Source organism: Lates calcarifer, linkage group LG4 (assembly GCF_001640805.2).
Source record: "Lates calcarifer isolate ASB-BC8 linkage group LG4, TLL_Latcal_v3, whole genome shotgun sequence".
NCBI lineage: Eukaryota > Metazoa > Chordata > Actinopteri > Centropomidae > Lates > Lates calcarifer.
The window spans coordinates 25,447,884-25,475,267 of record NC_066836.1 but is presented as its reverse complement, the minus strand read 5'-3'; the positions used below and the strand labels follow the sequence as shown (position 1 = coordinate 25,475,267).

General features: G+C 39.5%; 1 protein-coding gene across 2 annotated transcripts in view; it reads right to left on the bottom strand.

Moving 5' to 3' along the window:
• The window catches only part of LOC108896748 (protein FAM110B), a 61,210-nt gene that overhangs the window by 11,890 nt on the left and 21,936 nt on the right, over window positions 1-27,384 (bottom strand). The window contains exons 2-4 of one of the 2 annotated variants that reach the window (XM_018695987.1): window positions 17,600-17,682; window positions 13,221-13,373; window positions 6,440-7,113 (exon numbers count right to left, since the gene is read on the bottom strand). In XM_018695987.1, the coding sequence (XP_018551503.1) occupies window positions 6,440-6,562 (123 nt within the window). In that variant the 5' untranslated portion in view covers window positions 6,563-7,113; window positions 13,221-13,373; window positions 17,600-17,682. The remainder of the gene's footprint in view (window positions 1-6,439; window positions 7,114-13,220; window positions 13,374-17,599; window positions 17,683-27,384) is intronic. The other variant, XM_018695988.2, reaches the window with a different exon arrangement.

Here is a 27,384-nt window from a genome sequence, read left to right as displayed (position 1 = left end):
CCTAGATTCTAGATTCTTACTTAAACCTGCAAGTCTATGGACAGTGGCCACTGGGGACATGAGGAGAACATGCATGGATCCAATCAGTCAGGTAGGGCTCAAATACATGCATTTTAATGTGAAGACAGGGGTAGGCCACTGAGTGCCACTTGTGGCATGCCAGTGAATCCAAGGAGATGGTTGTATATTTTGGGATGGAGTCAACTCTGACTGCATAAGAAATTCAGTCTCATTCAACTTCATGTCTGCAGTATTGCAAAATAAAACTTTGAGCTGTTAGGGAGCGAGAGAAAGAAGAGACAAAAAGAGAAGAGAAAGGGGTAGAATGAAGAAGCTGACATTAAGTTAGATTTGTATTTCTATTTTGTATTTTCTACTGGGACAAATCCCATACAGTGTATGTGTATGTTCTTATACCATGTTTTGTATATTTTCATTCTCATTCTTGGATTAGTACATAGAGCAGTTAATGCTTCTGTGATCTCTTAAATGGTAATGTTTTATCACGTTTTACATGTATGTAGTGAATACTGGACAGAAGATTGACTTAAAAAATTATATTAGAAATCAAATCGCACTCACAATATCTGTCATAAAAATCAGATATTTTCCCAAAATTATTCAGCCCCAATCTGTTCCAGTTGTTCTTGCAGCTGTGGTATTCTCTTTTTTTCTTGTGCTCCTTCTGTTTGACGTTACTGTCTGCTGCAATTGCCACATCTATCCCTACTGCCCTCCTCTGCTCCTTGTCTGCTCCTCATCTTAGCTCTGTTGTTCTAAACCATTTTCAGTGGTATGTCCCATTAGGACTTGGGGACATCTAATTCATACTTGGCACAGATGTTCCTGTACACTATCCCAGCCATTTGGTTATGCCTCTAAATGTATACTGTCCCAGCTTGCATCTTACATCCCACTACTTTGTGCTGGACTGTCTAAGGGCATCTTTGCACAGCCTGCACCTTAGGTCCTACCTGCTTTAGTAGACCCCAGCCTTTATCTGCTGCTTAAGGCCTGTTCTTGTGCTGTCATGATCAGAGCCTCTGTGTTATCACTCAGGCCAACCTTTTTTAACCACTGGTATGATTTCTTGATGTCAGCCACTTCCTTGATCTTCCACAATATTTTGAATTCCTCCTCATTCTCCTCTACATGTCTGACAGCCTGAGGCACTCTTCCTGATGTATTCACAGATGCTCTGTGTTTAATCCTAGATCATGGCTCTGACACTTACTGATCCTTAATCACCTTCCCTCTCATTGCCACCATATAGCCATGCTTTTAAGGCCCTACCATGAAGCATGCAATGGTCCTGTTGGAATTGCTCTGATTATTATTATTCTAGCAAATGAATCACCTAAATATACTGAAATTAGAGGTTTGGTGCAAAGTGGTTCTATAGCGCCCCCTGGAGACATTCAAAAGCCCCTCCCCATTGGGCTTAGTTTGTCCTAGGTGGACGAAAGTTGGCAGGCTCATGTAACATGCGGAGATGCACAAATCATGGTCTTTAAACGTGCAAGAAGTTGGCCAATTTGATTTGAATATGCAAATTTTGCTCATTTTCCCTATCTACACACATTGTATTTGAACAAACTCCTTCTAGAAATTTTATCATATTGATCTCAAACTTGGTCAGTTTACTTTTTAGACCTTTCTGATTAAAAGTTATCAAAAGCTTGAGTTTTCACCAACGTGACCATGGCGCAACCTCAAATTTCAATGTCTTGCCATGAAACAGGAGGTTGCATTTAAGTTGCTGTAACTTAAACATACTTCCAATCATCCAATCAATCCCAAATTTCACACATTCGATAATAACCCACGTTAATATTCACATAAAGATTTAGCACCACCTACTGGCCAAGGGAAATGACATATTTATTATTTTATACTTTGAAGTACTGTTATTAGCAGGTTGCCCCAAATTTAGTCAGGATAGACTTAAGGCCTTCATGATGCCTCATTTGAAAATTGAGGCGGTCCGTTGAAGGGCGTGTCTGTGGTGCAGTGGTGAATTTTTGAACCAGGAGGTTAATATAACTCATGCATACATTGTCCGATCTGCACCAAACTTCACAAATTTGACAAGGGTCCTGGCCTGAGAACATCTATATGCCAATATTCAATTATAAACATAGCACTTGCTACTGGCAACAGGAAATCACATTTTTTTTATTTTGATGTACTTCTCCTACTGGGGCTTACCAGATGGTAAATGGACTGTACTTAGGTAGTGCTTTTCTAGTCGGATTGACCACTCAAAGCGCTTCACACTACATCACATTCACCCATTCAGACACACATATACAGTGGCAAGAAATAGTATGTGAACCTTTTGGAGTTTCATGGTTTTCTGCATTAATTTGTCATAAAATGTGATCTGATCTTCATCTAAGTCAAGGGTATTGACAAATATAATGTGCCTTTTTTTGATCTTTCATGTCTTTATTGAACACATTCATTCAACATTCAAAATGGTAGTGGAAAACATAAGTGTACCCTTGGAATTAATAGCTGGTTGACCCCCCCCCCCCCTTGGCAGCAATAACCTCAACCAGGCACTTCCTGTATCAGATCAGACCTGCACATTGTTCAGGAGGAATTTTAGCCCATTCTTCCTGGCAGAACTGCTTTAGCTCTGTCATATTCTTTGGATGTCTCATGTGTATGGCTCTCTTCAAATCATTCCGTAGCATCTCTATTGGATTGAGGTCTGGGCTCTGACTTGGCCACTCCAAAAGGTGGATTTCATTTTCCTGAAGCCATTCTGTTGTGGACTTGCTCCGGTGTTTCGGATCATTGTCCTGTTGCATCACCCAAGTTGTACAGAGTTTCAGCTGACATTCTCACATTATGCTGAAGAATTTTTTGATACACTTGGGAATTCATCTTCCCCTCAATGATTGCAAGCTGGCCAGGCCCTGATGCAGCAAAGCAGGCCCAAATCATGATGTTTCCTCCACCATACTTTACGGTTGGGATGATGTTTTCATGATGATATGCAGTCCACAAAACATTTTGCCAATACCACTGTGGAGTGTCAATGTGCTCTTTCGTAAACTTGCGAGCAGCAATGTTCTTTTTAGTAAGCAGCGGCTTCCTTTGTGGTGTCCTGCCATAGACACCCTGGATGATGTTTTCATGATGATATGCGGTGCCCTTTTTACACCAGATGTAGTGCTGCATGTTCTTTCCAAATCATTCAATCTTAGTTTCATCAGTCCACAAAACATTTTGCCAATACCACTGTGGAGTGTCAATGTGCTCTTTCGCAAACTTCAGGCATGCAGAGATGTTCTTTTTAGACTTAGACTTAGACAGATGTAGACAAGAGTTTATTAAATATTATTTATTTTAGTAAGCTTCCTTCATGGTGTCCTGCCATAGACACCCTGCTTGTTCAGTGTTTTACGTACAGTAGACTCATGAACACAGATGTTAGCCAGCTCCAATGATGCCTTCAAATCTTTGGCTGTCACTCGGGGCTGTTTCTTTACCTCACTGATGAGTCTTGCTCTTGGGGTCATTTTGACTGGGTGCCCACTTCTTGGTAGAGTAGCCACAGTCTCAAAGCGTCTCCATTTGTAGATTGTTTGCCTAACTGGTGACTGGTGAATTTCTTAAGTCTTTGAAATTACTTTATAACCACATCCAGCTTTATGTAAATCAACAATTCTTGATCGTAGATCCTCTGAAAGCTCTTTTTGGCGAGGCATGGCTCACATAAGTGTATTCTTCTTGTGCAGAGCAAACTCAAAAAGTTTGAGTGGTTTTTATTAGTCAAAGTAGCTCTAGTCCATACCCCCAGACTCATTTTCTTAACAAGACTCCAGGTATGCTAACACTTGACTCTGATTAGCTTTTTTGAGGTCATTAATTCAAGGGTTCGCATACTTTTTCCACTAGCACTATGAGGTTTTTATGGTTGCTCTCAATAAAAACATGAAAGGTCAGAATTTTTTTTGTGTTATTATTTTAGGAACATTATATTTGTCAATACCCTTGACTTAGATGAAGATCAGATCACATTTTATGAGATTCCAAAAGAAAACCATGAGATTCCAAAAGGTTCACATACTTTTTCTTGCCATTGTACATACACAGTGCTCTAACACATTCATACACACACATCGGGGGCGATTTGGCGTTCTGCTTGGTGTTCGCCCGCTCCACCTCCTGAACCACAGCCTCCCACAGATCCATCAAATGTGGCCAGGAAAGCCTTAAACCCTCATGATGCCTTATTGTAAAAATTGTGAGGTTTATTTGAAGGGCATGTCTGTAGCATCCTGTAGCAGTGCGGCAGATTCGATGCATCTCCATGGGGTGGTAACTCAGATATACAATGTCCAATCTGGCCCAAACTTGACATATTTGATAGGAGTCCCACCATGCAGACATCTATATGGGTCTTGCTCATGAGAGTGGCAAAATGGCTCAATAGTGCCCCCGGAAATTTTCAAAAACCCCTTGCCATTGGGCTTAGTGTGTCCTAAGTGGACAAAATTCAGCACACGTGTAACATACCCTGATGCACTAAAAAGTCTCTTGAAATCATGGCCTAAAACCTACAAGAAGTCAGCCATTTTGATTTTAATGCACAAATTTTGCTTGTTTTTTGCCATTTGGGGATGATGAGTTTGAACTTAACTTGTCTTAAGACATATGTGATTTAAAGTTATCAAAAGCTTTACCTGTTGTCACTGGGTGTGGCCATGGCGGGACCTCAAATTTGGATGTACTGTGCCATGAATGAGGAAGTTGATGTAACTCAAACACACTTTGTCAAATCTGCCCCACATTTCATAGGTTTGATAAGAGGTCTGTTTCATCCATGTGAAAAAAGAGGGGTACTTGTCAAGTCTGAGGGCAAAACGGCAGAGGCTTAAACCCCTCTTAGGGTCTATCTTTGCACATGGCTGCATTTGCCCATGATGGAACTGTGCAACTGATGGGCACAGTGATTGACTTTTGACCCATTTGTTCTGTGTTTAGCAGTCACGCAGTTGCAGAACCATGTCACATGAGCTGTGACAATCCCGCGGCTGTGGGTCCCCCAACGGGCGCAGAGTGCAAGGGCCCATTCAAAGCTGCTTGCAGCTTTCATTTAAAGTTATTGTTTTGGGCATTTCTGGCTTTTATTTGATAGAGACAGGAAATGAGGGAAAAGAGCTTGGGAAAGACATGCAGCGTAAGGTCTGGCTGGCCAGTAGTCGCACCAGGGACCAGCTGCTCAGGGCATACGCCCATATGGTGTGCACTCTAACCATTTGCCTAACGGGTCGCCCCCATGTGGTCACACTTATCTAGTCCAAACACTGTAACAATCACTGAATTCTATTTTTATATATCTGTTTCTTCCCATAAATACTATATGTATTAAATTGTTTCCAATACTCTATTGTCTTCATCTCATTTCATTTTCTCTTGGTTACGTTGCTTCCAAAACAGTCTGTTTATGTAAGAGCTTTTATCTAATCAGATTTCAGCCCTGTGTTGCCAAGTTAACAGAAATCTGCCTTGGGGCCTTCAGAATCAACAGCGCAGGCCCTGGTAATTTAAAATGAATGGCAATGAAACTGTTGCCTTGTAGATCCTTTAACCAATCAGATTTCAAATTGGTGAGGCCAGGGCCATCTAGCAGGGCTTCGCTAACATAAACATTTTCATGGTCAGGGCTAGTAAACTGCATCTATAGCTACTAGTGCAAGCTAAAACACTTTAGTATAGATTTAATAGCTGTCTTCTCAACTCTCACAATGGCTGGACGATGAGGAGGAGTTCAATGGCTCTGTTGTAGAGGTTATCTGTGCGTTTCAGTTCCAACAATAAGTCCTTTTCTATTGCTATGGAGGCTAAAGCTGAAAGTCGATCCTGCTCAGTCGTATTTCTCATACAAGTTTTAATTTGCTTTAGTGTTGAGAATGTCCGCTCAACAGAAAAAGTTTTTTTTATTTGTCTATAAATAATCATCAGTTTTGTGGGTAAAATGCATTTTGTCTATACTTTATTGTTTAGGTTTTTGTCATTTTATTAGTCAATATTGCTGCTTCTGCTGGAGATGATGTCTATGGCTCAGCTGTGGCTGTGGTGTTTGGAGACCTACTGAATTGTGTTAATTGGGTCTTTATAGTATTGCTTCAGTAATGGCATTTCGTTTGGCTACATGACATGCCTGTCTATGCAAAGTTCTGTTACACTGTGTTTCTGTATATTGTTGATGGTTTCTATAGCTGTGACATCATAATGACAGTATAAAGAAGTGGATTAATTCAGATAGGACACCAGTGAAGGCCTAGGTGTGAAATGGGCTGATGCCCTAGGTTTTTCAGTTCAATGTAAGATTTAATTGTATAGGACTATACTGTATATGTTGTATATGTGTATACACACACACACACACACACAAGATTCCACAGAGTAATGTTAACAGTACCTGTCTCCTGAAGTAGTCAGGGCCCTTGTTGAGGATGCGGAGAGGTACAGCAGAACTGAAAGGTGTTGCAGGGCCAGCGGCCTTGCTATCTGGCAGGGCTGGAGCCAGTGTCTCTGTCGGCATGGCAACAAGGCGACTGGGGTGGCCGGCCGTGGTGGCAGCAGGTGCGGGGGGGTCGACAGAGGGCAGGGGCACTGGAGGACCCCCAAAACATGAAGACACAAGGTGGAGAAGAGAAAGTCTAGAGAGAGATGAAGCCCTTGACCCTCCACATGGCCTATGGGACCCTCCGACTGAGCCAGACTCTGAGCTGGATGGCAGGTGAGGTACTGTAGTCAAATATACTGATGCATTGTTTGAGTAGGATGATCTATTTCTTTTAGCAGCTCTGAAGCCTAAACAACAGAGCCTTCACTGGGTCTTTACTGAAAGAGAGAGAGCTTAGGTTCTGAGTTATTCATCAAGCACGGTGGACAGATAGATGGATAGAAAAAGAGAGAATAAGTGCAGTGACAGAATGGAAAGGAGGTAAAAGAGTGCTGAGTGTGTTTCACTGCACTAGTTTGGATAAGTGCTTCCACAGGGCCCAAGGAAAAGCAGAAGATGGTGGTGAAAGGAAAGCCCTGTCACCTCTCCACTGTCGCTTCAGCTCTCTCTGCAGTTCACCACATGACCTGAAATCAGCAAACAAAAAAGAGACAGGAAAGAAATAGCCAACGAGATCACTGTAAGACTAGACATGCACCTTGCAACAATATCAAGAATAGCTGGAACACACATATACATTACACTTAAATAATAGTATGTATACAGTAGGGGTCTAATGATATATTGATCTACATCAATACATTGATTCAATGATCAATGATCCCATAGCACCGATCCAAAATAAAAACATCGATCAGACATCATACATATTGTAACGTCCCTCGCCAAGCAAGTGTGGAGATGTCAGCTGGTTTTCATCATCAACTTAAGCACAATAAGCACAGCCTACTGTGGGCCATAGCAAATGCTGACAAAAATAACAAAACCCCCAAACCTTTTCTCTGTGCTAGACTTACATTGACTCACTTTAAGCCCCCTTTTCTGTGGAAAAACCCAAAGCCCGTCCAGCCAATTACAGGCAGCTGACATGACAGACAGGCTTCACTATGTCTAAGCTGACAATATGTTCATTAACCAAGGAATAACAGTAATTTAACAGTCTGAATAAAGTTTCTTCGCTAACCAAACACTAACATAACACATAACATCACAGTTTGTTACAATATTATCATTTGTAAAAGTTGTATGAGTGGTGATTTGATGATGAAGAATGTAGCCTTTATCCAAAGGTGTAGTGTGTAGCTATGATACAGGAAGTCTGTACTACCTTAGTTATTATCAATAAGTTCTAAAAATATTTTGTTTGAGATTCCACATAGGATTGAGGTTTACACAATATCAAAACAGGAATTTAAAGTTTTTCAGTTTTCCTCAAAGCTCAGTATAACAGAATGCGGCTCTTTAAAGTGAATACTTTCATTAAAAGAGTAGATTTTTCATTTAAATGTCTGGTTGAGCTCAGGAATAAAAATGTCAAGTGATATTTTAGTTGCTGTTTTGTGAACTGATATGAATAGAAGTGATGGTGTTAAATCAGCAGGTGATACCGTCTCATATTGATCACTGGCTCGTGAATCAAATCAAATCGAAATCGTATCATAACAGACTTTGTGATATTGGCAAACATTGAATCATTGTCCATTGAACCGATATAATATCCTATCATAATGAGACTTGTGATTTACACCCCTAGTGTGCAAGCAGAGACACACACAGTATATAAACACACCATATAATTTGCTATAATTTGCACACACACACACACACATAGCATCTATTGGCTGTGCAATTCATGCTACAAGGTACCACTATGTAAAGACAAAGTGAAATTAACACAAAGTGCCTGATAGTTAATAAAGAAATCACAGAACATCCCATGTTCCCACTGGGAGCTGCCCACTCAACCACTCTATGGTCACTAAGCATCTCCACTGGAGCAGCAAGGATGTCAGTGTTTTGTTCAAGGGCACCTCAGTGGTGGTATTTGTTAAAAGATGACAGAAGGCTGCATATAAATCCACAATTCTCTGGTCACTACTCTGATTAGTTAGGACTTAGTGCTGCCCAAGTGCTTAGTACAGCTTAGCCTCAGCTGTACTTTGTATGTAGCACTAATTAGCACATATCAGCTCTTAGCTCACAGGAAACCGGTGTTAGCATGCAGTCTTTCACATAGGCTATACACTCTTGGACATTCAGATCAGAAACAGCCCCTGCATTAAAAATTTACTTTAAGGAGTAATCTACCAAGAATCTATTCTTTCACAAATTGGATTGATCAATGCAGTGCATTGCTGTATGACACTATGGCAAAAGCTGAGTAAGGTTCAACTTTTTTTTATCTGCAGTTTATTTGTCAGTGTAATAAACAAGAGAGGTATTTTTTACACCCAGTATTAATGTGCATGTAAAGTCTGCCTTGTAGGCTTGATACTGAATCTATATTTGAGTGAGTTTTCTATAGGTCCATTTCATTTTGGACCTGTGAAGCCCTCTACACCACCTAGTTGGTGTATTCCACCCGTGTTTACCAATGCCCATGTTGCTAAGGCTACAAAACAATGTGGGGGTGTTTATCTTAATGTACACATCTATTTTCAATCAAACCTCCAAATATTTTTTGATATTAAATGGTGCACTGTATCCACGCCTGCCTGTACACAGTACCATCATAGTTTCCAATAGACTTTGTAACCCTAGACACAACATCCATCCACCCATCCATTATCTATACCATTGTCTGTAAGGGTCACAGCTGGGCTGTAGCCTATTCCAGCTGACACTGGGCGAGAGAGACAGGGTACACCCTGAACAGATTGTCAGTCCATCACAGGGCCAACATATATAGACAAACAACCATTCACACTCAGAGAGAGTCACCATTTACACCAATTAATGTCTTTGGACTGTGGGAAGAAGCTGTAGTACCCGGAGAGAACCAAACTCCAAACCAACCAAAACCATCTCTCCCTAACCTTAACCTAATCTGACTCTTTAAGAGACAGAACCCCCACAAGGCAGCCGGGCCAGACTCACTCCATCCACCCTGAAGCACTGCAGTGATCAGCTGGCTCCAGTGTTCATGGACATCTTTAACACCTCACTGGAGACATGGCATGTGCCAGCCTGCTTCAAGGCCTCCACCTTCATCCTTGTCCCTAATAAACCAAGAATCACAGGACTTAATGACTACAGCCCCGTCACCCTAACCTCTGTGGTAATGAAGTCATTTGAGCGCCTTGTGCAGTCCCACCTCAAAGCCATCACCGCCCCACTCCTGGACCCCCTGCCATTTGTCTACAGAGCCAAAAGGTCTGTAGACGACACAGTCAACATGGCCCTCTACTCCTTCCTGCAGCACCTGGACTCCCCAGGAACTTATGCCAGGATCCTGTTTGTGGACTTCAGCTCTGCCTTCAACACCATCATTCCAGCACTGCTACAGGACAAGCTCTCCCAGCTGAGCAAGGCTGACTCCATCTGCAGGTGGATCACTGACTTCCTGTCGGACAGGAGGCAGCATGTGAAGTTGGGAAAACACATGTCTGACATGTCCAGGACCCTGAGGAGGGCAAGAAAGATCATGGCTGATCCCTCCCACCCTGGTCACAAGAATAGTTTCATCCCATCTGAAACTGGGCTCCTCAACAAGATCTAAGTGAGTAAACCCTTGAATTTAAAAACTCAAAGCTCCTTTGGCAGCAACAACCTCAAATAAGTTCTTCCAGTGTCTGTGGATCAGAAACAACATTAATTTTGAATTTTGGATCATTCTTCCAATGGAACTGCTTAAGCTCAGTCATATTCCTTGGATATCTGGTGTGAAGAGCTCTCTGAGCTCATTCCACAGCATCTCTGTTGGGTTTAGAACTGGGCTCTGACTCCAGAAAGTGTATTTTCTTTGTTTGAAGTTATTCTGTAGTAAATTGTGTTTACAATCACTGTCCTGCTGCATCATTCTTCTACTGTGCTTCAGTTGGTGGACAGCCACCATTACATTACACCACAGGAAGCAAGGCAGCCCCAAATCATGATGCTCCCTTCACCAAACTTCACAGTTGGGATAATGTTTTCACATTAGTGTACAGTGCCCTTTTTACATCATACATAGTGCTGCATGTTCTCCCCAAACAATTCAGCATCAGTTTAATCAATCCACAAAACATTTTTGCAGTAATGTTGTTGAGTGTCAACGTGCAAATTCCAGGTACACTGTGATCTTGGTCTGTGTGTGGTACACTCATGAACAGAGATAATGAGCTCCAATGATTCCTTTAAGCCTTTAGCTGTTACTCTGGGCTTCATTTTTACCTCACTGCATTATGTATCTGGAGTCATCTTAGCTGGGTGTCCACTTTTAGGGGGAGTAGCCCCACACCTCCAGTCTGGTGGACTGGACTCCAGGCTCCTGACTCCTGACTCCAATTAGATTTCCCAACCTACACTACACTGTGAATGTTTGAATGATGTATTCTATATGTACAAGAACAATGCAGTCATTTGTGCATTATTAGTTCAAAAAGCTTGTGTTTGTTCATTATTGTAACTTCAATGAAGATGAATATCTTAAAATAAATTTATACGTAAAGGCAGATAATTCCTAAGGGTCACTTGCAAATGTATATCGGAATGACGTGGTTAATCACATAGTCAGCATCTAGAACTTGTATAAAGTGTAATTTTAGTGTCTCTCTCCTCCATTCTCCACTTCCTCTCTTTGTTCTTGTTTTAGGTCTCTCTCCAATGTTATCACCTCTGGGGATACAGTCAAGAAACAACAGAAAACACACAAACATACACATACAGAAACCCTCTAGCTTGTTCTATTTCCTGTGTTAGCCCCACGTTGAGCAGAGGCAGCAGAGTACTGCTGGGAAACCAACTAGGACCAAGTGCACTCCACATTCCCACCAGTGTTCATCATACTTCAGTGTTAACTTTCAAAGTGGAGTTTCCACTAGAATGACCTGGGTGAGCACAGACACAAGCCTGGACAATATGCTGTTGTACTATTACATTATTATCAACAGACAGGTACTGAGGAATAACTGATATACTTCATTCAGCCGAGTGAAGTGATCTCTTTCTATATGAATATTTATAGTTTTCTGCTTACAGACCTTTTCACACCAGACATTTTGACATGTCAAAGCAGGGAAAGCACAGGTGTTTGTTATTCCAATGAGTCAGCTAACACAGTACCAGGACCCTGGACATGGTTCAGCTAAATGGAGTGTAGCCATTATTGATGTTATTAGTTACACCTGTTAAGGTGTAATGTGAAATATCAGTTCAAAAAAGTTGACAGCACTGTAAAATGTCCCACTACATATATCAATTATCACAAAATGTTGTTCATGCTATGTTTGTATTACAGAGTTGCAGTTTTAAACTTCCACTGTATAGGCATTGAATCACGCATACACTGATGCAAAAGGTTAAAGGATGAGTACAAGAAAGTTTGCTATCATACTGGTTAGTCTTATGGCCCTTTGCCAACATTTCCACAAATCTGGGAACTTGTTACACTATAATGTGTACAGGTTAGGGTTAGCCCCTGGGCAATAGTTCTAGCTTTGCAAAAATTCCCTGCTCCAGTGGGTAGTACCCTCTGATGGCCCTTGCTACAACTTATGTGCAGCATTCATTCACACAGAGTTAAAAAGGTTTAGAAATCTTGATAGAGATTTCTTGATCTTGTTTTGAATTTGATTTTGTGTTTTTTATAGTGACAGATACAGTTGAAGTCATACATTTACATACACTTAGCTTGATGTCAGTGCCTTGAAACAACTTGAAAAAAGTTTTGTCAAGGCTTTAGAAGATTCTGATAGGCTAACTGACAACGTCTGAGTCAATTGGAGGTGTACCTGTGGAAGAATTTTAAGGCCTACTTTCAAACTTATTGTCCTTTTGCTTGACATCATGGGAAAATCTGAGAAAAAAGAGAAAAAAAGCGAAGCTCAAATCTTATAGACAACTAATCTGAAAAAGAGTGAGATACAGTTTCCCTTTACTACTACTGCACAACTTTTTTCCATCACAAATAACACAGCCATTACAAAGAACAACCTGAGGACTCTGTATTATGTTGAAAAGCACAAAATGTTGCTTTTCATGAATTACATACTGATTTAGTAACTGAATCCATTTAGTTAGTTCCTGTTTCAGTTTTTGGTCAAAAGGTCTGTTGGTCAACACAAATGTTGACCAACCTACAAATGGATGAAATTAGAAGAAACATTTGGATGGGCATTGCTTATTCAGTACTAGAAGGTTATTTTGTATGCTCATGGTTACAAAGCTAAAACTCAAAAGAAAAAACCTTGCAGTTAATTTCTTCTTATGGACTGAAAATAAATGTGGTAAACAGACTGCACTTATAGAGCGCTTTTCTAGCCATGTTGATCACTCAAGGCCCTTCACAGTACAGCTTACATTCACCCATTCACACACACATTCATACAGCACTTGTTTTATATGTATATAGACTGCTCTGTCACATTCACATACATTCACACACCAATGGTTTGTTTACCTTCACTTCTTTCATTTACTTTAGGCTTGACTGTTCAAAGCTTGACTGTGCAACATTTTCTTTTCTTTCAACAGTAGTTATTACAGAGAAACAGGGAGGGCATCTCCCCCTTTGTCATATAAGAAAAGGTTTTACCAGTTTGAAGTAGTCCTATTGGTTAGTGCCACAGAAGTGATTCAGCCTACTGGCTCCTCCTATGCTAGGCTCCAAGATTTTGCTATTGGCTGTCAGAACTGGATGTGTTCCCCTTCTCTTCCAGGTGCTGGAGGTTGTCAGTTGGAGTCACAGCTGTCAGTGAAAGAAACAAAAATGACAATGCATTGAGAAAGTTCACTTTATAGGAACAGCAAGAAAATCCAGGGAGAAAAATGTAGACACATCAGAGAAACTAGGCAAAAAAGGGGGAAAAAAGCCAAAAACAACACTAGAGAAGATAATCTGGTTGCTTGTCACAGATTTTGGCTTGTATTTATGCAGTGTCTCAGAGCAGGAAACCAGTTTTCAAGGCCCCAAAATCAGTCACAGTGTGTCGCAAAATAAAAATCCTTTAAGATGCCTGTTGCTATCCTAAATCCTAGGAAACAAAATCAATGGTGACACCAGAAAGTGACACTGAAAGATTCTTTCATGTGTCCTTGCAAAATAAATGCTGCTAAAACCTTAGGTAAACCTTAATAAAATTTGTTATTTAGTGCTGTCCCCTAAACGCCCATGATTCCAATCATCACTCAAGAAGTCAAGTTGAATCTCAGTTTGTCAGTCGAACCATTGGATTTTTTGAAGCTGTATCACTGTTCAAAGAGTAATACAAGGATAATAGTATGAGAAGCTGTAAACGTGTACAAACTGAGACATGCACAAGGAAGAGCAGAGCAATTGTTTTCTGTTCTCTGCTTCAGTGTTGAGCTGAACAAAGTCAGGTTTGAACCAGAGAATGTCTACAACCTCCATTGCGCTACCATTCTTTTTGCTTGATTCTTCAGCTGTCAGCAGCCAGTTTATGACAGAACTGTGATCACGACACACACTTTTGATTTCACTGACTGTGTAGGCATGTGATGTTTTCACATAACAGATAATGAGATAATGAACAAAGACAAGAATATTGTGCTGTTATTCTGCCTCGCTGTTCTGTCTAAAGTGATATGGAGGTGGAATGCTGCACCTTTAAGCCAGCATGGGAGGTTGTCATGTGTATAAAAGGACATGTCGGCATCGCAGAACAGACACCTACCGATGCTAAGGCTACTATGTTACACGTCACGCCTCTGATTCTGGCATGCTGTATAAAATCACACACACTGGGTTGGCATTAAGCCTCCTTTATGTGGTTCTGTGTTAACAACCCAAGATGGCATATTCGAGGGAATTCTTAAATTCTTAATCAACATTGTGTGATCTTGGTGCAAAAGGGATTTATGACTTAATGTTACAGGTAAAACATGAGACTTGACATGTAGGGTGTGGGGAAGTGCACTGAACTGTAAAGGGGCCAGTAAAGAGCAAAGACTGTAAAAATTCCATGAATAATGTATTTTTCAGAATTGTAGGCAAGGTATAGTGAAAACAAAGTATCAGAAATAATGTACTGTAATGTAAAAAACACTATTTATGAAAAAGAGAAAAATGACAGAAGTTCAGCATAACACAAAAACTATTTATATGAATACATTTGCATTCATTCTCATTAGAGAGCAAATGTTTACCACATTTCAATAAAAAACAAGTATATAAATATATACAGTACAAATGAAAATGAACAGAAGCAGTGCGGATAATATGAAATTTCATCTGATTTTTAATATACACTACAGTTTGGATATCAAGTGTATCTTTTACTATACTCACTGTTAATTCCCTCTTTACCCTGAAAAAGAAATGTGGGAGTCCAAACGTGGTGTACTTGGTATTGAAAAATGCCCCCTGTCTGGTTTCCCCTCTAGTTGTGGTCATTGCGATTCTTTTCCTCCTTTAATCATTTTTATCATTATTATTCTCTACTTATTTTATTTGGTGACATCACCACTTGGCCCAGAATGGATTGGTTCTTCATTAGTGTACATGTGGTGCCTCTCTGTGTAAGAGCTTAGTGGTCCAGATGGTCACTTAGTGGGTGCTGGAGTCACACTAAATAACCTGCTGCACTACAGTACACAGCAGAAACACACAAACAGCAGTGGTTCTTCTACTGTACTATACTGTCATCAGCACTGTACCTCCCATTCTTTAGTCTACAGCAGTATGTCAAAAGAAGTACCAGAGCATACAAATAATTATTTACAGAGAAGCAGGCCAAAGACAGACCAGTGGCGGAGGAGGCTTCAGACTGAGCTCACCGGTAGATTCAAATGCTCTGAGATGCAGAACTTAGTTGAACAAACTGACAGCCTCAAAAACTAGGCTAGGAGGAAGAATATGTCTGTTATCAGGCTACCCAAAGGTGTGGAAGGTACCCAACAAAACAACATTTTTAGAAAGCTAATTTTACCTACTTTCCCTCGGATGGAGTTTTTGTATTTGCTGGGAAGACTATAAAGATTCTCAGTCTTCCAGTTCATGTTAATCCAAGAACAGTTGGATTTGAAAGTGCAACTGGACTTGGTTGTATATACTTGAGAACATTTCACTTCTCTTCCAAGAGGCTGGTATCGTCTTTAGTAATAAGATAAAAATGGGACACAGAGAGGTACTGCAATGACAGCAGCAATAACATCACTTTTCCTAACACATGTATGAAAGGAGAAGGAAAATGAAAGTGTGGGATTATTTTGAGAAGGTAAAGGATGACCCCATTAGCTGACCTCAAACATATAAGTAACATTGCATTAGTTACTTAACATACCTGCTTGTTCTAGCGCTAACATTTTCTTTGTTGGTTGTTCTGGCACATTCAAAATTACTTTTGCTGGTGACATTAATATGCTCACTTCATGCAAGCACTTTTAAAATGTTCCTCTCTGTAATGTAGTACAGTATTTCAGCTCTGGAACTGCAGCCATTTTCTGATACTGTCCAAAAAAGCAAATTTACTAATCAAATTAATATCTATATATAAATGTCAATGACTACTCAACTAACCAAAGAACTGAGGAATGACAGGGGATGTATGGGATGTAAATGAGAAGGTAGTGTATCTGGTGTAAAGGGATATCCATGTCCTCAGACAGCTTATTTACCTTTGGACCCCACCTGCACTAAACCCTCACATGTGACTACTAAACGCTATATAGTAACATCAGCCATGTGGGGGGTAGCTGATGGATGAAATCCTTAAGTGATGTAGGACTCCCTAAATGTTGCCTACAGTACAAATCCTGTGGTGATACAAGTCCTGTAGCGACAGGAGAGGTGTAATGACAGATAGTGCTTACTAGAGTCATAGCTCCAAACTTGCATGTAGGCAGCAGTCAAGTCTGGTAGCATCCCAGGCGACTGAGCAGACCGTTACAGGACAGCACTGCTCACCTTAGCAGGGGAACCAGAAAAAGACTCCTAAACACTGCTTGTCCTACACACTGACTGGCTGCAGCTAGCAGTTAAGACCTATCGTAAAAAGAGACAAAGAAAAGTTGTACTGGGTGCTTTGAATAACCTGATCATACTCAACAACTTCAACATCACAGTGGGGAGAAACTGTGACAGCTGACCCAGCATACTGGGTTCTCAAGGTGCTGGGAACAACCTAACCATCACCCGATTACTCTTAAGGCTGGCCAACAAGTACAGGGCAACATTACTGGAGGTCAGACTGAAAACAGAAATGATTGTTAACATCACATTATAATCATTTCACTCTTCACCTTCATTTTCTCTTCCAAAGTTTGACTGTGGTTTTAAGTCTTCAGTTTTACCTTATGGGCTTCTCAATTAATGATATGAATCATTGACTTTATAAGGGCAGACCTGATGGAGATTGTAGTCCTTGTGGCCAATTTCCACAAGGACAAATTCATGTGGGGAACATAAAAGAAACTGACAGATCAGATTTTTTATATTTTAAGATTGAAAGAGAGGACTGAGAAGCTGGTTTAGGTCCCCTGCACCTATAATCACTAATAGTGATGTCACGATGCACTGACACACCCTGCAGTATACACTTCTACATCACCACAGAAAGGTAAGACATTAAACCAAGGAGGTGTTTCAAAAATGGAGCATCTCTTATTTGGCAGACACATTTCTTATGTGTGAATAAGTCACTTTCACGCCTCAGAGCTGCTGCTTCTGCAAAAATAGACCTGCTATTTCCCAGAGTAGGGAAAAGAGTCACACTTGTGATGATCCAGACACAGATCCAGTAGACACAAACACATATATACACAGAAGCTAGAATAGTTCTAGAAGCAAAGACAGAACTGGCTCCTGTGTACACTGGCTGTAAGACAGTGTGTATGAATTATTGTTGTTGCTGCAGGGTTTAGTTTGTTTCTGTCTACATCCCTATAAATTAACCTAGTGACCTTTCAATGACTTGTGATTATAACCCAAGCCCTATTTCCCTGAGGTTAGATTACCTGAGGTTGGAGTTGTCATGTGATTTGTAATAACTGCAGAGGTCATCTGTTTTCTTAATCCCTTGTGAATCTGCCATGTCCATCTGAAAGTAAAATAAAAATTTGAGGTTTAAAGATGAAGCAAAGTGTTTATGACTGAAGCAGAACCACATGTATGTATAAGTGTATTCATGCTGATTTGTCATATTTATCGTATTTTTTGTGTAAAGACCCCCTTGAAAATGAGATAATATATCTCAAGGGGCTTATCCTACTAATAAATGTCTACACATGGAATGAGCACCTGAAAAATTTATGTATTAAAGTATTAATGCATCAGGTGACACCTATTATGTTTCACTGTAAATGTATGGACATGAGGCTTAACTCCTCAGTCAAATCCTCAGGTAATACTAAGTCAGTGGCAATAGGAAACCCGTTTGCAACTTTTTCATTGTTTGTTAACGTTGATTCTTATTGTGATTTAAACTCAAGTTTGGATGCAATCCATCTGATACAATGTACATCATCATGGAATCATTACTGCAGTACTAGCAGGGAGCCACTTAAGTTAATTTGCATTTTACTTCTGACACTCAGGAAATGTGTGTACCAACAACCACCAGGTGGCATCTGTGAGTGGCATGGAGTCCATTAAAATGTGTCTGTGATCTTATTACTGTACTGTAGTGTAGTCCTACAGTACTTTTCACTGCAGACTTATGACTGAAAAGGTACAGGTACAGCAACACAACAACTAGCTGATACTGGATGCCAAGAAACAGAGTGACATGCAGTAAGAAGACAAGAAACAGACAACTATAATGTTAGAGCAGCAATGTCAGCACAAAAGTTATTTACATTAAGAAATAAATAAATCACTGTATTGCATTTAGTGCTGAATTTATAAGAAAGCATCTCTATGAATGAGCCCATTCATATTATTTAATGAATAATTCATTATTTGTTGTAGACAGTATTAGACAGTATTTAAAGTTATCCCTAATAAAAAAAAATGCAGTATTTGTCTGGCAAGTCCCTCAATATGCTGTTTTGTCAATAATAAAATCATAATCAAAACTGGCAACAATGAAAACCTGTGTAGAAGACAGACAGCTGATGTATACTGGTGCCACAGTTGTTAGCATAAAAATGCTGCTGGTTATAGTTGTGAAAACCATGTACATATAGATTAATTCATCCATTTGAACTCTGCTCTGCTCCTCCTCTGCATGCTTCACACACCAATGAACATCCATCCTCAATCACCTAACATAGAGAAAGTAAAATATCTCCTAACTGTCAGTATACAGTGTCATTAAACAAACAGTAAATGAGTTTTCTAAGGCTGGTGTTTAGAAAAGCCCCACAGTCAGTTACTGTATGTCTGGATATTTAAATTAATAACGCTATCCATGCTGTGCCAGCTGTGGGTCATATGCACAATTTTGGAGAAGTCGACGTGTGATCCTCTGCCAGTGAGCTAGTCTGAGCAGGTGGAAACATATGTCGATATAATTATACGAAAACATGGAGGGTGTCTCTGCCTTCACAATCTGCATGTATCACTATTTTCATTTATGTAATTTGTTTTTTTATTTATTTATTGGCTTTGGCAGTTAACAACTCAGAGCTTTTGGCAACAGTGCCCAGCAGCAGCTCATGGAAGATCATGTCTTGATTTGATTTAGAGATCATTTTGGGTAACAGGTTAGTTCTGGTAGTGCGCTTTGCAAGTGGAGAACAGATATTTGGACTTTGACCAGGAGGAAAAATATCTCAACATTCAAAGTTGTTTTCAAAAGTTAGTTTGTTTGTTTTTAGTATGTGTTATTTCCTCGTGGCATATCAGATAGATATTGTCTGTAGACACTTGGAATGCTATTCTGTTGTGGAAGACAGTGCATAGCACTGGACTGTCAGAGCTCTTTCTTAAATGTGTTTTTTGATTGTTTTCATGTGCACATGAGCTTTTTATGTGTACCTTTTTTTTCAAACTCACCTTCCTTAAATTGCCCTTTGCCCCTGAATTCTATCAAACAGATTTGAATTAAAGAGTATACCTTTTGTCCATCAGCAAACAGTAAAGACTTAACTGCCCTTTTCTCTTTTTTATTTGTCTTATATTTGTTATTAGATAAAGAAGTAGTTTAACTGAAACAAATCTCCCATACCCTTAAAGTTAAAGGCGTTACCACTTGGTTAAGGTTGGGGAGAGAATTTGGTCATGGTAAATAGCCAATACTATATACTGTAAGGGAAGGCAATGCAAGCTTATTTGTACAGCACTATTCAACAACACATTCTATATCATATGCAAAGCACTTTGCATATGAAGGCATCATGTTTAAGCAATATAAAAATATATCAAAAGCATTTAGATATAAATTAAAAAGATTTAAATGGAAAAAACACAAAACTAGAGAAGAAATAGTGATTACTTATTATTATTAATGAACGCAATGGTGAACAGAGAGGTCTTCAGCCCTTATTTTAAGGAACTGAGAGTTGTAGCAGGCCTGCAGTTTTCTGGGAGTTTCTTACAGATGTGTAGAGCATAGAAAATGAAGGCTGCTTCTAAATATTTAGTTTTGACACTGGGGACAGAAAGCAGACCTGTCCCAAATGACCTGAAAGGTCTGGCAGCACATCAGAAATATATTCTGGCCCTAAACCATTCAGTGCTTTATAAACCAACAGCAGTATTTTGAAATCAATTCTCTGGCAGGCAAAAAGCCTGTGTTAAGATCTGAGAACTGGAGTGATATGATCTACTTTTTGAATCTTATCTGAGGATAATATGTTGTCATTTTATTTTATCTCACTCCTACTCCTTACATACTACTGTGCACGGTTGCATTATCCAAAACATTAGCATGTGTGCTTACTCCTGCACTGTTTGCTGTGTGCGTCAACCTAACCTGACCAGCCACGTGATTAGTTTGGCGCAGTGCTATTCTCATTAATCATTGGCATTATCATTTTTTCACCCAGCTCTACTTTAGTTTTATCTCTGTTTAACAGAAGGAAATTCTGTCATATCATGTTGTTTATCTGTTTAATGCACTTACTCAGGCTTTGTATGGCATTATAATCCCCTGGTGATATAGATATGTAAATTTGTTTGTCATCTGCATAATTATGGTAACTTGTTTTGTTTTTTCTGTAAACTGAGCTAGTGGGACCTTCTTGTTGTTGTTGATGTTGAACAAAAGAGGTCCCAGAATGGAGCCTTGGGGAGCTCCATGTCATTTTTGTCTGCTCAGATTTGTAATTACCTATAGACACAAAGTAGCTCCTGTCCTTTAAATAGGTTTCACACCAGTTTAGGACTGTGCCTGAAAGTCCCAGATTTCTAGCTGGTCGAGTAATATGTTGTGGCTGACTGTCAAATGCAGCACTGTGATCCAGTAATTCTACGACTGAGGTTCTGCCAGTGTCGGTGTTTTAGTGGAGGCCATAGACCTTAGTAAGAACAGCTGTGGTATTATCATAATTTGGACTGGAAGATATCAAAACAGTTGTTTAATGCCTATAAACCACAACAATGAGCTAAAAGATATCACAACACTTTTAAATCCATGTTACTGACAAGAGAAGCTTTTTCCTCTTAATGCCCTTTAGTTATTTTTTCTGTAAACAAGAAGAGCTGCCATTGTTGTTTTTCCTCCTTTCATCTTGTGTGATCAATATTTTCTTCCATTGTTGGATACTAGTCTGACTTTCTAACTTAGACCTGTTCCATACTAAGCGTAAAACTTACACCCAGGTACAACACACAGTGCTTAAGTCTAAATAGTGTTATAGTTGTTGGTCATAACTTTAATTTCTAAGTTGGGCATAACGTTGCACCCAGGCATATGTCCAACCAGTGAACGCCACTCCTGATTAGTCAGGGCATCAGACTGCAACCATTTAGTCACATTTTGTGAGACAGTGCAACTAAATGTTTCAAATGGGAGCACCCATTCTCAGGACAGGGCTTGTGTTTCCTGAACATTTATTTATTTTTGCCCACCTCAGTATCAACATTGCCTGCCACATATTGTTTTTAAATCATTTCTGGTTGCGCTGTTTTCTCTGACCTCCGTTCTCTACCCAGGGCAGGCCTGCATATCAGTGCATGCAACACACACATCCACAGCCCAGAGCAATCAGCTGAGCAGAGAGGCTGAGATGGACACAGTGAACCAGGTAAAGTTCAGTTAATTTGAGTTGACAACAACTACCCATCTAAGTGTAGATGCAACAAAAAGTAAAAGGCTAATTAAAACTTAACTGCAGACAGAGAATCACGTCAGCAGGGAGAGGAGAAGAGAGGACAGAGGGAGGGGCTGATACTGACTGATGTTTGTGTTCCTTCAGGCAGTATTTTGAAGTCAGGAATGTTATTCTTTTTATTAACATTTTAGATTTCTCTCTGGTAAAATGTTGAGTTATACTAACTTTGCTGTTGTTAACATCGCTGTTGCTGCTCTAGTAACAGTATTTAGTTCTATTTAAGATCAAATCAAATTAAAATATATTATATATACAGTTGCAAGAAAAAGTATGTGAACCCTTTGGAATTTCAGGGTTTTCTGCATTCATTTCTCCTAAAATGTGATCTGATCTTCATCTAAGTCAAGGATATTGACAAATATAATGTGCCTAAAATAATAACACAAATTTTTTTTTATCTTTCATGTCTTTATTGAACAGACTCATTCAACATTCAAAATGGTAGTGGAAAAAGAAAGTGAACCCTTGGAATTAATAGCTGGTTGACCTCCCCTTGGCAGCAATAACCTCAACCAGGCACTTCCTGTATCAGATCAGACCTGCACATCATTCAGGAGGAATTTTAGCCCATTCTTCCTGGCAGAACTGCTTTAGCTCTGTCATATTCTTTGGACGTCTCATGTATACGGCTCTCTTCAAATCATTCAATAGCATCTCTATTGGATTGAGGTCTGGGCTCTGACTTGGCTACTCCAAAAGGTGGATTTTGTTGTTCTGAAGCCATTCTGTTGTGGAATTGCTCTAGTGTTTTGGCTCATTGTCCTGTTGCATCACCCAACTTCTACAGAGTTTCAGCTGACATTCTCACATTATGCTGAATAATTTTTTGATACACTTGGGAATTCATCTTCTCCTCAATGATTGCAAGCTGGCCAGGCCCTGATGCAGCAAAGCAGGCCCAAATCATGATGTTTCCTCCACCATACTTTACGGTTGGGATGATGTTTTCATGATGATATGCAGTCCACAAAACATTTTGCCAATACCACTGTGGAGTGTCAATGTGCTCTTTCGTAAACTTGCGAGCAGCAATGTTCTTTTTAGTAAGCAGCGGCTTCCTTTGTGGTGTCCTGCCATAGACACCCTGCTTGTTCAATGTTTTATGTACTGTAGACTCATGAACACAGATGTTAGCCAGCTCCAATGATGCCTTCAAATCTTTGGCTGTCACTCAGGGTTGTTTCTTTACCTCACTGATCAGTCTTCTTGTGCTCTTGGGGTCATTTTGACTGGGCGCCCACGTCTCGGTAGAGTAACCACAGTCCCAAAGTGTCTCCATTTGTAGATTGTTTGCCTAACTGTAGACTGGTGAATTTCTAAAGTCTTTGAAATGATTTTATAACTCTTTCCAGCTTTATGTAAATCAACAATTCAACAATGATCGTAGATCCTCTGAAAACGTTTTGGCGAGGCATGGCTCACATAAGCGTATTCTTCTTGTGATGACTAAAGTCAAAAAGTTTGAGTGGTTTTTATCAGTCAAAGTAGCTCTAGTCCACACCTCCAAACTTATTTTCTTAACAAGACTCCAGGTATGCTAACACCTGACTCCAATTAGCTTTTTTGAGTTCATTCAAGGGTTCACATACTTTTTCCACTTGCACTATGAGGTTTTTATGGTTGCTCTCAATAAAAACATGAAAGGTCAGAATTCTTTTTTGTGTTATTATTTTAGGCACATTATATTTGTCAATACCCTTGACTTAGATGAAGATCAGATCACATTTTAGGAGAAATGGTTGCAGAAAACCCTGAAATTCCAAAGGGTTCACATACTTTTTCTTGCAACTGTATATCTATTCTTGTTCTGAATTTCTTTCTGAAAACAAAACAAACAAATCATACAGTAACAGTATAAGTCAGACTGATAAGGGTCCTGGTAAGATAAGGATGAAATCCTGATGATACATAGCCCTATGGCTTTATCTTGACTTTGGGAGGATGAACAAATCAGTGATAAAATCTCTTCACTATAAGTCTTGTTCAACCATTGTTATTTTGTAATTATGATTTTTCATGGCATGCAAAAAAAAACAAAACAAAAAAAAAAAACACTCACAAAAAGTGTGACATTTTCAGTAGGGATCGCTAGTACTACTAGTAGAAAAGTACATCTGGACCCCTGTTATTACTGGCAGTTAAAAAGTAATAATTGAATATTTAAACATTTGTCTCTAATAAGATGCGGTAAATTTGTCAGTTTGAAAGTAGTGTAGAACCACAAAAAGTGGAAGGGACCAACTATTGACAGGATAAGAGTTGGATGGTAAGACGAGGCAAGGGTATTCCCAAGAGTTCCCAAGTCATTAGAAGAATATTAAAGCAAAGCCAGCATTATGTTATTTTAACATCACTTTTGAACAGCAACATTTGTTTTCATTTAAACATTTAACACCAGCAAAACGTCGCCCTCTTACAGCGTAGTGGAACAGTGTATTTAAGCCATTGTTTTCATCTACACATTTCACAACCAGAGGCAGAACATTTCATCCTGCCATTTTTTATTTTTTAAAACCTCCTCATGCATCCTTGTAGTATTAGAACTAAAATATGTAGCTTGTAAAAAGTGTTTGCTCGACCAGTGGGAAGGCACAGTACACATGTTCAGGATGAAACCACTTCTAACTCAGTCTGAGCCAGGAAAAAACCTGTAGCTGCTCCTATAGGACACAGTTTCCTCAACTGTGTGTCTACTGAAATTCAGTCTCTTCTCATGTTGGAATTTTATTTTATTTGAGCTCTCTCCTGGTCTTTATCTCCTTTCTCTGTTCTGTGTCTTTCATCCACATCTTTAATATGGGTCAAAAATGTGATGCACCCATTTTTGTATACACATCAAATTGAATTTACATAAGTGACTTTATATACATACTAACACATTAAATAAAACTACAGATAGTCAAAATTGTCATGCAGTGTAATGGTCCACACTTCAATTTTACCATTACACCCTTAAATAAACACATAAAATATTGAGTAAAAGTGTATATTTTTCCCAGCGTGCCTGAATGAGTGTTATTAAACAGACAATGTCTTGTTGTCTTAAGTATTGAAATAACCAGGGGACTTTTGTCTCAGATTCACAGTTCGTTAGAAGTCATTAAGTGTAACAAGACAAAGAAGCCATTTTAAAATTATTATCAAAATCTTATAGCCATGTGGCAATCTGTGATATCATCAAAAGGACCCCTGAGGACCCCTGTGGTGCTGCAGCTAGGTGAATTTATTTGTTAAGTATTGCTAATTTCATATCATTGGTTATAAAACCTACATCATTCAGTGAAGTTCCCCAAAATTAGATTTTTAGAAAATATGTAGATGTTGCAAATAATTTTAAGTACCTTTATTGATCAAGCTCATTGTTTGATATAGATGGCCACAGAGCTGGGTGATAAAACAATATTGTTCTGGGATCACAATAAAATGTATGTTGATTAAGACGATAAGCATAGGGCATTTTTATTCAATTTGGGCATTAAATTTTAACAGCCCATCACAAGGCAGGTATTAATGCAAAATAGCCAGTCAGGCAGCAGTTTTCCACTTCCACATCAAAGTACACAGCCATTTCCTGTCATAAAGTACCGTTGGTAGACGAGTAAGAAACATGAGTGGAACCGATGACAGTCACAGTGAGAGTAGAGAACGCTATCCTCAGAACAGACCACCCCATTATATGGATGTGGTCTGGTTACCTTAAAAGTGATGAAGCCCAGATTAAGATGGCCTGCAAAACATGTTGCCGTCAGTACCAACAAAGATGGAATACACAACAAATCTTTTTTTATCATCTGAAAAGGTTTCATCCCCACGACCACAGAAAGAGGATGAAAATGTGTCTGTCCACACCAAGCTTTAGCAGGACTAGCAGGGCAGTACCAAAACAAAAACCTATCATGTCAACTTTTGCGTCCATTGCCATGTATGAGAAGCAATTGTGAAGAAACAGGGATATAACAAATGCAGTTCCCTACTTATTTAAAGACACTATGCCCCTAAGCACAGTGGAAAGTAAAGTTCTGGACTGTAGGTGCAAAATCCCAGGCAGGAAATACCTTTCACAAACTGCTTTGGTTTTTGTTTAATTTACTTTTTTTTAAGTTACAACACAAGTTAATTTTTAATGTTTAAAATATAAATAAAGACAAAAAGAGACAATGTTGCATCATAGCACACTGCCATCTTACTGTTCTTGTTGCTGGGTGAGCTTGACATGTCTTATTTAAAGTGCTCCACTATATATAGGGCTGCACAATTCTGGAAAAAATGAGAATCACAATTTTTTGCTGAGAATTGAGATCACGATTCTCTCTCACAATTTTTTTCAGCATGTTTTTTGCACTAATTTACCCGATACAAGAGGAAGCGGAACAGAAAATATAATGGTGCCTGATATAGGACAGGCCATAGCTTAAAGAGTACAGTCTAGACCTGCTCTATATGAAAAATGCCTTGAGATAACTTTTATTGTGATTCAGCGCTATATAAATAAGATTAAATTGAACTGAATTGAATGTTTGGCTAAATGGCAGCTGATTGAGTCTGTAATTTCCTTGTGTCTATGGGAGCTTGTCAGGTAATGGCAATAAATTGTGTAAGGTTCTAAGGCTGCCCTCGAAATGTCGACTATTCGATACAATAGTAAGGAGTACCCTGATATGACTCACAGAATGTCAGTGGACGAGTCGTTATTCTTTTTTTTTAGCTGCCTCAGAATTCACACACAGAGCACTGCAGAAGCAACAGTGTGACAGACCACAAAACTAAGATACTTCATGAAAACAAAGGACAGAACGACAATCCAGGCAGTGTGACTCGCTCTGATTCTCTCCGCTCCAGTGTCAGGTGACAGCTGCTGACAGCTGCATGCCCGCCACGAGAATCCGCACATCTAAAATGGAAACTACTGTTGATAAGACAAGTTAAAACCGGCTGACAGTGTCTGTCTGCAGTGTTTTCGCTATATACATTTTGTAGCAGCGGCCCGCCAAGACAGAGAGAAAGAATTGAAAAAGAGAAAATGGTAGAACTAGCTAATCTTTTTTCATCACAAGAACAGTGCCATCAGCGGGGTTTTCTTCTGGATTCATTTTGCCGTTTTCATTTGTCCTATCACAACGTCTGACCTCACATTGTCATTAGCCGCTGTCACTCACTCGCTCTCACTGGGTTTATTTGAGTTTAAGCTGCTCTGAATCACATGGTGTAATGGCACATTCTCACTGGCTGAGGGAAATAGGAGTATTCGTTTTGATGCAGCGGGTGTCTCTGATGAAAATGCAGCAGAAAAGGCTTCATGCATCGTTGTCATTTAGAAATGAGATCACATAGAGCTCTGAATTGAGATCGCAATTTTAATATGATTAATCGTGCAGCCCTACCCCACAGAGGATTTTATTTAATCATATTAGTATAGTTACCAAAGCAAACAGGATTATCTCTCAAGACTGTCTGCCTCTATGCAAAACCAATCCCAGACCTGTCCCACAAAGCACTTCATATATACCATTGTCGACCCATGCCAA